Source organism: Drosophila hydei, unplaced genomic scaffold, assembly GCF_003285905.1.
Source record: "Drosophila hydei strain 15085-1641.00,03,60 unplaced genomic scaffold, DhydRS2 tig00000001-arrow-pilon, whole genome shotgun sequence".
Taxonomy (NCBI): Eukaryota; Metazoa; Arthropoda; class Insecta; order Diptera; family Drosophilidae; genus Drosophila; species Drosophila hydei.
This window is the reverse complement of record NW_022045643.1, coordinates 12695162-12708205: the sequence shown is the minus strand read 5'-3', so window position 1 is coordinate 12708205 and position 13044 is coordinate 12695162. Positions and strand designations below refer to the sequence as shown.

Genomic DNA, 13044 nt, shown 5'->3' with positions numbered 1-13044 from the left:
TAAAATCAAATTTACCCTTAACAGTTGGTATGCAGCTTAGACAATATGCATACCACAGGTGGCTGTAAATATACATTTATAGGATATACGTTAAATATTGATTAAATGTTACTTTCATGTAAAAATTTGTATAGGTTAATAGAAGTGTGGAACTATTATTTTTACAAGCATAAATTCTGAGCAGCGTACTAGTTTATTATCAGCTTAGTGTTGGAAACTGAGCAATCGAAAATGTGATGACTGTTTCAAAGTGTGTACACACTGTAACTCTACTTTTTCGTTTCCCAGTTTCCTGACAAAAATCGAAAAACATGAGTGAAGGCAGCAAAAAGTCCCAACTGGACGAAGTCCAGCTACAGCTAATCCATCGTATATCAAAGAATGACACTAGCGGCTTTAAGCAAATGTTGGGCCAACTAAAAGGCGGCGTCAACTTCGTGGACGACAGCGGAATGTCCATACTAGCGCACGCCAGCTTTAAGGGCAACAAGGAGGCAGTGCAGCTGCTATTAGATATGGTAAGACAGCTCAATAAACGTGAAGCGGAATTACTTACATCTCAACTTAACAGGGAGCAGACATTAATTTGAATCAGCATGGCGCCGATTATACGCCGCTCCATTTTGCCGCCTTGTCCGGCAACACGCACGTGTGTCGCCAGCTCCTGGATGCCGGTATCAATCCGAACAGTATAAATAGCGTAAATCGCACTGCCTCCCAGATGGCCGCCTTTGTGGGCAATCACTCGTGCGTGGAGACTATTAACAGCTATGTGACATGCTCCAGTTTGGAGTACTACACCCAGCTGCACGGCCAGCAGACGGAGCCGTATATTCCGGCCGTGTTACTACGGGCGTTCCACAGTTTTGTTACCGAAATCAATCTGCATCCCGTTCGAATTACGCTAAATGCCCAATCGTTGGGTCTGCTCAAGGTGCTACCTAATCTTCGCAAGGCTTTGTCGTTGATGTGTGAGAAGGAAATGCAAAAGAGCCACGACATAAACGAGTTGCTCGCATTTAAATTCCACTACCTGGCCTGGATCGTCAGTGAGCTGCTGCGTTGTGAGGAGCAGTTCAAAGCGCAGCACAAGGAAAAGACCGATGACAATGACGCCAGCAAAAACGACTTCATTGAAGTGTTCGTAAAGCGCGTTCTCAAGGAAAACAAACTCGGCCAGCTGGACTATGTCGAATTTACTGTGCGCGAATGCGCTCGAGAGTTTCCCTTCCGCGATTGCACAATCTTTCGCCAAATAGCCACGCAGTTGGGTGCGAAGGATGCACCGCCCGCGCTCGTCATACTACGCAATGCCATTAACGGAATGCGCGGCTTTGTGGTGAGTCTGAGAAAGATTAAGAAGTGCTGTTAACTAAGTCGCTCCTTTTGCATTTCGCAGGACGAGTGTAGCTACTGCAGTACTTGCGGTCAGGAGAAGCCAGACAAGAAATGTTCCAAATGCAAGGCGGTCCAGTACTGCGATCGCGAGTGCCAGCGGCTGCATTGGTTTATGCACAAGAAGAGTTGTCCTCGTCTCTTGGCCGCTGTCCTGGCCGGCGGCAAGGATCAGCCGAAGGGTCCCATCGATACATCCGAACTGCAAGAGGAGCTGGCCAAATTGGCAGCATAATGTCCTGATGATTACCTGAATTTTAAATAAATCGAATAAGATTTGTTTAAAAAGAATCGCAATCCCATTTTACAGGATATCTATCTGGTCAGCTGTTAAATACCAATAGCGCCATCTATTGAATCAGCATGTAAGATAATCTGCAAAGCAAAGATACAAACTAGATAGCAAGCGCCAGGGTGAATTAGCTAATTTTAAATGCCAGTAATTGACATTTTAATTTTATTTTTATGAAACATTTGTCCTTCGTTGCTTCTAATAACACTCTTTAAATATATGGTTACGGAAGCCAAGTTCCTATATTTCAGTTTTACTCCAAATCAGCTATTAAATAGCGCCATCTATGGGCACAGTGGTATAATATCGTCTGTGTAGCTGAGACACACACCAGATGGCATTTCCGCTAAAAATTTAAATTTCGATAACCAGTTTTGTCTTAATCTGAAATTCAATTAAACATTTCGCTCATTTCTTGTTTTCCGTTGAGTCGTTAAGCCAAGCACGCCAACAGTTTTATAGTCGAATCATATGCATATATTATATTTAGTAACATAAAAACAAGCGATCACGTACGAACAGAGCAACACCTTTACAAAAGCAGAAGAAGAAGACAACAAAAACAATAAAGCATCATTATCGGAATCGTCATTATCAACAGCTTTGACCGCAAAACCGGATTACAGAGAGCACAGCCCACACATAAAAATTCATTAAGTATATTAAAACAAACACAAATTAGAAACGTGAGCGAAAACATTTGCATTTTTATCGCATAATCTACGAATTTTGACGCTTTTTGCCACTGTTTTTAACAAGAAAACGAAATCAATATACAATACAATATGTACATATATTTATAAGTCCAACAAATTAAGGCTCAGCATTTAAAAAACACTTCCAAAGCGCTGATGCCGCCAACATCTCGTTGGGTGAAAACGTGCAAATCACATTATTTAATTGTTCCAAAATTTAAAAACCAAATTTATGTGACAAAAACTAAGATGAAGATTCAAAAAAGGCCAAAATTAGTTAAGGCAGCTCGAAAACAATGTCCAAACTTCGTGTAGTCAGTGAATTATTTCGCGCTGGCTAAAAAATTATGCATGAAATATGCAAAGATTTCTATGAATGAAATTAAATTGACTAACGAATAAATGAAATGAAATAAAACTTTCAATGAATATTTGAAAAGGAAGCAGAGAGAAGCGATTTGAACTTAGCCGTAATCAGACTAAAATTCCTAGCCTAAAAACTTAATTAAAGTTATTAAACTGAAAACGGTTGGCGCCACCGTTTGCCCAAGCCTGCAGCATGGACCGCACGCATGCGTCGTGAATGTCGCCCGCTGGCTTATCGCGGCAATTATGCAGGCCAAAAAGGCTGCCGCCGTGCCACAGACAGATTTGTCGCATTCGACGCGATAATAATGCATGGCCACACCATTCGATCCGATCCCCACTTTCCAGTTACCCGACTCTCGACTCACGACTCACGACTCCCGATTCCCAATGGCCAACGGCCATAAAAGGTGCGATAAAAACTAAAATTTCACAAGCCGTCAAGAGATGCACAGCAACAGCAGCAGCAGCAACAGCAACAGCAGCGACTTCTGCGTCATCAGTCGACAGTCGCGAGGTTCGGCAAAGACCAAACGCCTTCAAAGCCGTCAAATCGCTGCTCATAATGGATGCCTTATCTGCGAGAATTGTTTTAACTACTACCGGAGTTCGTTTTAGGCCAGCTCGAACGTTCGTTCTCTTTTGCTTTGCGGTGGCGCTGATGGAGCACATTAATTTGCTTTGCGGCCCGCCAAAGTTGTTTCGACTTGCAAAACCTGTAAAAACGGAAGCGACGAAGGCTGTGGGGTCTGCATACGCTGCTTGGCATAGCTATCGATTAACCAAACTATCGACTCTCGTGTTTCGATACATACAAGGCTGAGGACTTATCGAACAGTTTTTTATTGGAATTTTGCTTTATTTGTAAGCTGGGCTTAAAACTAATTAACATATTACAACTTAAGGCTCATATACTGCACACTGTAATCACAACAAAAGCTTAAATGGGGGCGACATCATCCTGGCTGCGTTTAATAGGCCAAAATAGCAGAAATGCTGAAACTATTGCGTTTCGTCGAAGTTGTTGCACGCGGCGAGCTTGTTGGAATGCTAGCAGCCGGCGGAGGCGTGGATGAAGTGGAAGTTGCAGCTGCTGTCGCAGTTGCCGCAGGAGTCGTCACTGGTGTTGGCGCAAATGCAGGCGATGGCATTGGAGGTGCTGCTGCAAAGTAAGCCGCTTGTATGAAAGCTGCTCCAGGCGCATAACCAAGCGCATGTCGATACGAATGTAAGGATGGACTTAGGGCTGGCCCTGCAGCAGAAGTAGTAGCAGCCGGATAGTATTCCGGAGACAAACTACGCTGCGAGTCCAGTTCAAAGTCCGAACGCTGACGCTTTGCTTGGGGCGAATCGCAGCTGCTCACGCTGGAGCCATCATCTTCGGAGTCTGCAGTGGAGTTAGAGCTGCTGTTTAGCTTACGCTTGCAGCGCGACTGGCCGGACTCGCGGAAGCCCTTGGCAAATGGATTGTTGTCAATCTTTAGCTTAGTAATGCGATCGTTCTGCAAAACAAGAAATAGACAACATTTGGGTTAGACTTGATGCTGTAATCGGAGCTGGTTGGCGTCATGAAGTATTCATAGACGTTGCTGTCGCCGACGCAGCAGCAAAACACTTGAGCATTGGTGTCAATGCAGCAGACAATCAACGACTCTTCACAATTTGTGAACGTCTGTCACAATGGCTCAAGTGGATTTTGCGCATGCGGGCGACAATTAGTCGCTGACCCCCCGCGGCTGCATTTTATCTGATGCCATCTTTGATGAAATACTCTAGCAAGAATGAAAGGTCTCATGAGTTACCCACCTGATAGGCAGTTACTGCGACAAACTCCGTTTCCGGAAAGACGAATGCCTGCTGCGGCGCCCACGGCAGTTGGGTGAGCTCGCTGCTACGGATGACATGGAGACGTGGCTGATACTTATGCATGCTGGCGAGCACAATCTGTGTAAAAAAAATATGCTCTTCATTAGTTATCGTCAAATTGCTGTGCAAGAGTTAAGGCCACTTACATGTCCATTGCTGTCGAGTGTGTTGTTCGTCAATTTAACCTTGTTGAAGAGCAGCGCCTGCGATTGCCAGTGGGCGCCCGTTGCCGGGCTATCCGGATGCAGATACATGCGCTGTGGACTCTGTGGTTCGGCGCCGCCAGCTGGCACCCATTGGGAGCCGGAGAACTTGTAGCGACAGTCGCCAATGGGCACCATTTCAAGCAGGACGCAGTAGCTGGTATCCTCCTCCAGCCCGCTCAACGAAACACGCATCGATGGAAACATGCGTCTGCAAGAGAACCACAATAATAGAAGTTGATTAAGTGGACCAAGGTACAATGGGTATTTTCATATGAGTATTTGTTTGTGGTAAGCACATAAATCAAGGTTCTCTTTCTAAGCGCAAAAAAGGCGTTGCCTGGCACTTTGATTTGTGGCCCGGCCTAACAAGTGTGTAATTATGAACAGCGGGTAAGGAGCGAGGGAACGTTGCACCGATTTAAAACGAACCGAAAACAAATACCCAAAACCGGGTATATCAGACTGAAAACAATACATACTATAGTTTCTATAGAGTTTCGTATGATTAATTGCAGGGAGCGCTGCGCATGGCGCCAAACAATTATTTGAGATCTGATCTGATCTGTCGGGCATGCAGCTTAACGGCTTCCAAATGTGGCGCTACGAGCACTCAATGCATGTCTAATGAGCCGAGAAAGTGGACACACTGCATCTACTCCACGCACACGCACACACACGCCAACTGGCTAGCTCATAATTATGTTAATTTCGAGCGCGCAGCGATCGGTAGTCGGTAGCTATCAGAAAATATGCATAAGATACTAGAGGGCCAACAAAGCGGTCCATTGTGGGCAAACGTGTGAAAACGCAGGTAGAAAACCAAGCTGAGCCCTATGTCCCCGGCCGGGCCTGTCGGCATCTTCGTCTCGCAGCATTGTCAAAGCTGGGCACAGATTTTTTCTTTTTATGAGCGAACCGGCGCCAGGACGGCGGTTGCGGCTGCACTTGTTGTTGTCACTGTTGTACGTCGCCGGCGCAGCGAGCGAGCTCCTGCTGCGTTTTGAATTATCGCTAGGCGCCACATTAGGCCACGGCCAAAGAGAGTGGCAGACGAGAGACAGCCGGGTCATGGCAAATATTGACATAGGCCGCGCTGCACTTGACTTTTCAAGTTTCAGAATACATAGACGACCTCGCAGCTATTTGCATAGGATGTGGCACAGTTCTTGGGAATCTTACCTGCCGCTCTTGGTGATGATCATTTCGGTGCCAATCTGATGGAACTGCTGCCACAATTCGTTATTCTCCAGCTTAGCATCCACGCCCGGCAACGTCGGCCGTCTGGGCATCATAATTTGCTGCGGCTGCGCCATGTGCATGGGGAGCATCGCCGGAAAGGGATCTGTTGGTTAGAATTCGATGTATATACATATAAGATGAGCGTGTTGCTTAGAAGTTGTTTGGTTAGTTCGTTAGCTGGCTGTCGACTTGTTCAGTAACCAGCTCTAAAATGGTTTATCGATTTATACAGATGATAAATTATGTCTGAACCGAAATTGCAAAAGACTAAATGCATATACATATGTATGTGAGGCATTTATATATACAGTCGTTGTGGACTGATCTACTAAGTGATTGGCAAAGTATATAAATTGTACATATAGAGATCAGTCTACGTCGCCTCCAATCAGACCACAAATAGCCAAGTGAATCATATACGTAGTATAAATACATATATTGAGTATTTTACATAACTTTAAATTGATATATGTAGATTAAGATTCCAAGCAATTTCATATTTGATAGTTTTGTTCTTTATCTTAAGCTTTTGCCGTCGGCACTCGAGCAACTCGTCTGCTCATCTATGACAAACTTACCCGGTATGCGTTGCATGATCTGTTGACGGTATATCTCATGGGCCAACTGCTGTTGCATTTGCATATCCATTAGTTCGTGCATGGACAACATGTTGCAAATATCGATTAAGTCGAATACTTCACTGCAAATAGACTTCACTTGGTATTGGTTCTAATGGTTCTTTGAGCTCTACGTTCGAGGTTCTGGCACGCACGACGTTTCGCAACCAACTGATCTTGAGCGGAGCGAAGCAGTCGCTTAGCTGCGTGTGCGTCGTAGCCGGTTCCAGCCAGAGCCCTGTAGCAGCAGCTACCTGCCAGACCGGTTTGAATAGCGGCGCACGCTGATTGGCTGGCTGCGCAGCCGCCTACGCTGACTGCGGCTGCGACTGAGGCCTCGACTTCGACTTCGACTATGGCGCACTCGCTCTGACGACGTGACGACGATCGTGCGCCATTTTGTGTGAAAATGCGAGAGGAAAACGAAGCTGCTAGCTGCAGAGGCAGCAGCAATTGTGTGGACCGTGCTGGGCACCTAGTGGCGAAGTTAACGCTTAGCACTGTTGATTTTCATCAGCCGCAGTGTTTTTCTGCGCCACTGGCTTTTTCGCTCCCTCTGCCGCTGACCCGCTATCTCGCTCTGTTGCACTGTCAGTCAGACTTCAATGTGGCATGCTTTGTAATTCAGAAGTGAGATTTTCCACAGCGCGCCTGTCTGCAGCACCGGCAGCAGACAACAGCCAGAGTAGACGGCAGACGGCAGACGGCTGGAAAAATGCCCGTTGCTATTTTCATTTCTCCCTCTTGCCTCGCTTTGCTCATGAGGGTCTTTGGGTCTGTGAGTGGGACTGCGACTGGATCTGGGTCTGGATCTGTTTCGTTTTGGGCATACGCCGTTTTTCGTGCCGTGTAATTAGCCACCATCTTGGCTCTTGTTGGCATTGTCTGGCATTTTGTATTTATGTATTTTATGCAGACAGGTGAAACATAAATTTTGTTGCTTTTGTTAATTGCCCGTTTCGGAATTTCGAAATTCCGCTGCCATATACAGGCCAGTTGCTATATATTTTTTTTTTGCCAGATTGCTCACGATAGTTTTCCAAAAATGTATACATTTTGGGCCTGTGCAGGTTCTGAACTATTGATTAGTGCTTGTCAGCACTGAAAATTGCCTCTAATCACAGTTCCTGTTGTGCATTCCCCGAAACCTACAGGAAGTCAGCATGAATGTGAAATCGTCGATTTTCCTATGATTCATAGGCAAATAAATGTTACATTTAGATCAAGGACTTGTCTAGCAGCGATTGCTATTAAAGACCAGAATATAAATTCCCATTTACTGGCAAAGACTTGTGAGGCATACACATATTAAGAGCTGTCCATTAAAGATAAAGTAAACTTTTCTGAAGTAATAATTATTTCCCCAACCCATTTCATGATCTCAACTGAAAATATGCTATCGAAATGTAAGATTATTCTCAATAAATTCACGAGTTTAGAAGATTATATTGGGTTTATGCCATTTCCGCCTTGTTGTCAACCCATTTCGCTGCTATTGAAGCTAAAACTTGGTGCTTGCACTCGTCTTATAACATGTTAAGACTTTCCCGGTCACCGCTATATGTGTTGTAAATTGGGCAATACTATATATACTATATATACGGTATACAATTTAAAATGTATACTCAATTCGATAAGAAATATATATAAAATATATCTACACTCATTGATATCCAGGTTAGTCGAGTAAAACTGCCACAGTTGTAGAACTAAAAGCCCAACAAGAATAACGACCTAGTTGACCTCTCTCCTCTATTGATTTATCTTGGGGACATTGAAAATCGGTTAAAATATAGCTTTCAATGTTATGAAGTTAAGTTAGAGGCAGTCTACAGTTCCTCTTAAGGAGTACTACAAATAATTTACTTGTTTTTCTACCGTTTAAATTTTGATATGAATTTCTTATTTGATATTTAGTTAAGATAATGCTAAAATGCGAGATCAGTTTCATTTATATAAAATATTTGTTTTAGATAATGCGAAATTATGTATTTTTTGAAAGGAAGTTTTCGTGTCTGATTACTCTTTCAACCTATTAACATTGTGCAAAAGAGACATTATCTTGGCATTGACATTGATCTTGAAGTAGTATGAAAATATAGATATTCATATACAAACATTAATATATGTATATATCATAGCCAAGTCGACAGACTCTGCCACATAGTCTCCGTCACATTTCCTATGCGAAGGCGACACTTTCATGGGAATCTCTCAAATACAATTTGCACTTCACTTCAAGCGCTACGACGACGTCAAGTTTATTCGCCAGCAAATAATTTCGAGCTTGACTTCACTGCTAACGGACTAGAAAGGCTTCCAGCTAAACGCAATGCGAATTCGCTTGACGCGTTTCGGACAAATTAGCACTTTTTGACAGTGTAGACGGCATATTTCCGGCGAACCAGGCAGCCAACCAAGCCAACCAAGCCAACCAGCCCGCCAGCCAGCAGATTCGCTCCCAGACTACTGCATATGTTGGCTGCCTATGCGACGGCGGGCGCCAGTGCATCGTAAAATATTGGTACAAATAGCCAGCGCAAACTTTATTTGACAAAAATACAAAAGGAGGCGAACAAAAGATATGAAATCGTAATGTTTCACGCCTGCTTGCAGCGCGAACCGACAAAGAATATCGGCAACAAAAGGGCCAGACAGTCGACTACTGGATGCTGGACAGCAGCTGTGCTGTTGCAGGCACTTTTATGGCTTATCAGCCAGATAGACCAGTTGAGTCAGGTGTAATTGCGTCACTAAACGGCGCAATCGGCAAGGCAAAGTGGGCAAGGTCGTCGACGCGACAGCAGCAACGCCCACAGAGCGGACAGAAGATCTGAGAGGCGACTCGGCCATGGTGTGAACTGAGCTGTAGCCAGGCGATTTCTCGTTTCCAAATCAACTTGAGATGTTTTGCGGGCTTGTACCTGACACAGAGACGTCGGACGTGACCGGTCGCCAATTGAAGCAATAATATTCTATTGTTGTTTGTCGCGCGACGCGACAAGTGGCTGGCAGCGGGCACTCTCAAGAAGCGCTTGGCGCCAGCCGCCGAGATCCTGCAGTCCTTTGTGTGTCGCTATCTGCCGACTGCGCATCTGCGCCGGACAGTAGCTGCTTGGCGACATGTGTTTGGCTGTGATAAGAGATTACATGCAGCTACCGTTAGGCAACTGCCAACTGGCAGCTGATGAGGCGAACTGGCTAAAGCAATCGGAAGCTCAGCCCCTGCGGGCGACTGCCCACATGGCTTGTGGACAGACCATGTCAAATCTCAGGGCTAATTAAAATATACCTATGCAGACATATATAAATAGCTAACGAAATGCGTTTATTAAAAGACCATCAACATTGTGGTTATTGGAGCCATAATCAAGGGGCAGACAGGTTGCATTTTATGCTGCCCCTAGAGGCACAACATATCAATAAATCATGGATAACCCTAATTAACCCATACGCAGAGAAAGGCTCGGTCTGTGGATTGTCACCTGCACGAACCGTTTTCGATGCTCGAGCATCAATAAATACTACAACAAGTTACACATAATTTATGAAAACAACAAAAAAAACATCATAAAATAATATAAATGATATAAACGACACTGTCTGCGCCTAATAAGCCGCACTGCGAGGCGTTGCCCAGCCCCGAATCCTGAGAAAAACAAGCATAAAGATGCAAACTATGCGATAAGTCGTCAGTTCCAGTCCCAGTCCCAGTCCCAGTCCCACTCCCAGTATCAGTTGCAGTCGAACTCTGAGTTTTAGGCGCCTGCAACTAAATGCTAAACGAGTTAACTCGCTGATAGAGATCTTTGGGTAAATACTAAGCTGCAGCTCAAGGTACGTTGGCCATCATTAGGGCAACTAAAGAGAATAAAAAAAGAACAACAACAACAGCCCAGACCCAAGCCACAACGATGATTTAATTTTCCATCACGCTTTCTACCAGAGAAAAAAGTATAGCCAAAAAAACGAAGAATCAGAAAAAGCAACACCAGCATGGGTCGAGCTCGATTTTGAATGATCGATGGACTGTCGTTGAGATGATCACTTCTCGTGGCTGCCTAGCGGCTACTAGTTGAGATACTTAACGATGAGCCACCGATAGCTCGACCCAGTGCCGGGCATTATAATTTGTTAAGATGTTTGTTTCGATCGTTCGATCGATCTCTGCAACCTTTTCCAAAAAGAAATGGCCCCTCCCGGTCCCCCTCAATCTCTTTCCCTGTTCCTTTCCACTTCTTTACATATTTGTGATTCTCACGTTGTGAGGCTCCACTTAAGCTGGCTACCCCGGACAGAGCCTGTCACAAGATCAGCAATCCATAAGTATCTGTTAGATGCCTTAAGGCCAGGCGCCCACAAGTGCCATAGCCTGAGAGCGATGAGGCTACTGATCGCTGTGATCATCGGGACGTCGCCACCAGGGCGCTGTTATCAGCAGTTCGGCATCTGGACACATTACATTGCTACTTAAGATACATTCTCCGGGCTGTGGTATCGATTGCCAGCGTTTCGCCATATCGATTACAACGTCGCGACACGACCGACCCGTCGCAGGCGGCGGCGGCTTCCCTTTGCGTTGGCCTAGCGGCAATTGACCTGAGCACAGAAGTCGATCTATGTAATCGATACGAGATCTCAATCTCGATCTCAATAGCAAACGCGATCGCGATCGCGCTATTTGCCAAGCCAACTCAAACGTACATGCGATCGTTTACTGTCTCTTCCTGCTACAACATTTGGCGGCCTTCTACTCTGTGATCTTTGTGTCGAGGTCGTGGTAGGGCGGCTGCGATTTGCTTGAGTTTGTCATTGATCAACGATTGCCACTGGCCATTTGACAGTCGTTTTGCATGGACCCGCTCGACCATGAGCTGATCTCGAATCTCCAGCCAGCCAGTTGGGCTGCCCCTCATTTAGCATGCCACTCACAACTTCATCGCACTAATTAAAATAAATTCTGTCAGACATTCTCGTTTAATTTTTTCGCGCACCTCCATTTGGACTCGTTGCCCATTTCATAACAGCAGCAAGTGAATAAAAAATAACAGGTCACATTCTAGCAGCCGAATATCAGTTACCCTGTAATCCGTAAAGTCACTAAATTATATGATCTTACCTATAGGGCAGTTCAAATTTTGATAAGAAAATTAAATATTAGATAGATATCTCTATCATAATATATTCAATTTAATTTAATATTAAAAATATTATTTTTAATAATATGATATATATTGCCATAATTGGGACGCGGGATATGGCAAAATATATGACAAAATATTTCAAGTCTCATCAATAAAGAGACCAAGACAAAGAGTGCTCCAAAACGTAATGTTACATCTTATGTCAGATATTTGTATTACCCTCCTCCACTGGCGTAGAACCAGCACACAAACTACCAAAGTCGAAGCGAGAAAACATGCAATAAATACGTCAGGTAATACGTCAAATGCTCCAATGGAGACGGTGGCGCAGACCGTGTTCGCTCGCCCGGGACGATTTAAAATGCACATTATTAATTAGTTGTTATAATTGCATTTAAAAATCCATTAATATTTATAGAATTCATAATAAATAATGAGGCGCAGTCGGAGCTGCGCTTGCCTGCCCCGCAAACACGGCGACATCGAACGCCTCTAGATGTCAAAACAGTCGACGAGCAGGCACATCGACAGCGACATCGACATCCACATTCACATGGCGCTGATGGCTCCGAGTTGCACCAAGTTTGGCAATTTAAGCGGACAGCAATTTGGCGAGTTAGGATCGCCCCATGATGTGTGATATGTGTGTGTGTGTGTGGCATTAGTATTTGGAACGAGTCGAGACGAAAATGTTTGACAAATAATTTGGAGTGTGTCCACATGTATGTGAGAAATCGTCGAGTGGGGCATTCTCGTTATATCAAGAATTTTGAAACGAAAACTAAAAACTGAGCGAAAACTAAAACTTTTATTTAATTATAGTTAATTATATCTAATATAATTACAATAGTTTCTACTACTATTTTGTCTTACATATATCAACATTGTTCACTCTTCTTAGCTTAATTTTTAATCCTAAGTGTATACGCTTGTCATAAATAAAAACTTCTATTTAATCTTATGCCTTTCTTTCCACACTTTCTGATCAATGTAGATCCTGTAGAGCATTTGGAAATTCTGAGTGAACCAGTACTCGGAATGGTATTCCTTTGGTTACCTTTCTGGCGCTGCCTTCATACATATTTATAACTCGTCATTGAGACCAATTTTTTATAACGCATATTAAATTGTAAATTAAAAACAAATTTCTGTTGACTTTTCTCCACTCGGGCGCAGAGTTTTATTGTGTGGATATTGGTAGGGCTTCTATATACTACATATGTA

At 44.1% G+C, this 13044-nt stretch overlaps 2 protein-coding genes across 2 annotated transcripts; one reads left to right on the top strand and one right to left on the bottom strand.

The window, feature by feature from the left end:
- Positions 1-231: 231 nt before the first annotated feature.
- Positions 232-1683, top strand: LOC111599795 (ankyrin repeat and MYND domain-containing protein 2). The gene is made up of 3 exons (XM_023315571.2): positions 232-518; positions 572-1339; positions 1400-1683. Exons 1-3 carry the CDS (start codon positions 312-314, stop codon positions 1628-1630), a joined length of 1206 nt encoding a protein of 401 aa, XP_023171339.2. The 5' UTR covers positions 232-311; the 3' UTR covers positions 1631-1683.
- A 1911-nt stretch (positions 1684-3594) lies between these two features.
- LOC111599816 (T-box transcription factor TBX6) lies at positions 3595-6832 on the bottom strand. Its single transcript, XM_023315604.2, has 5 exons — positions 6638-6832; positions 6000-6162; positions 4761-5028; positions 4555-4692; positions 3595-4250 (listed from the first exon to the last, which is right to left on the bottom strand). Exons 1-5 carry the CDS (start codon positions 6726-6728, stop codon positions 3720-3722), a joined length of 1191 nt encoding a protein of 396 aa, XP_023171372.2. The 5' UTR covers positions 6729-6832; the 3' UTR covers positions 3595-3719.
- Between the last annotated feature and the right edge of the window lie 6212 nt (positions 6833-13044).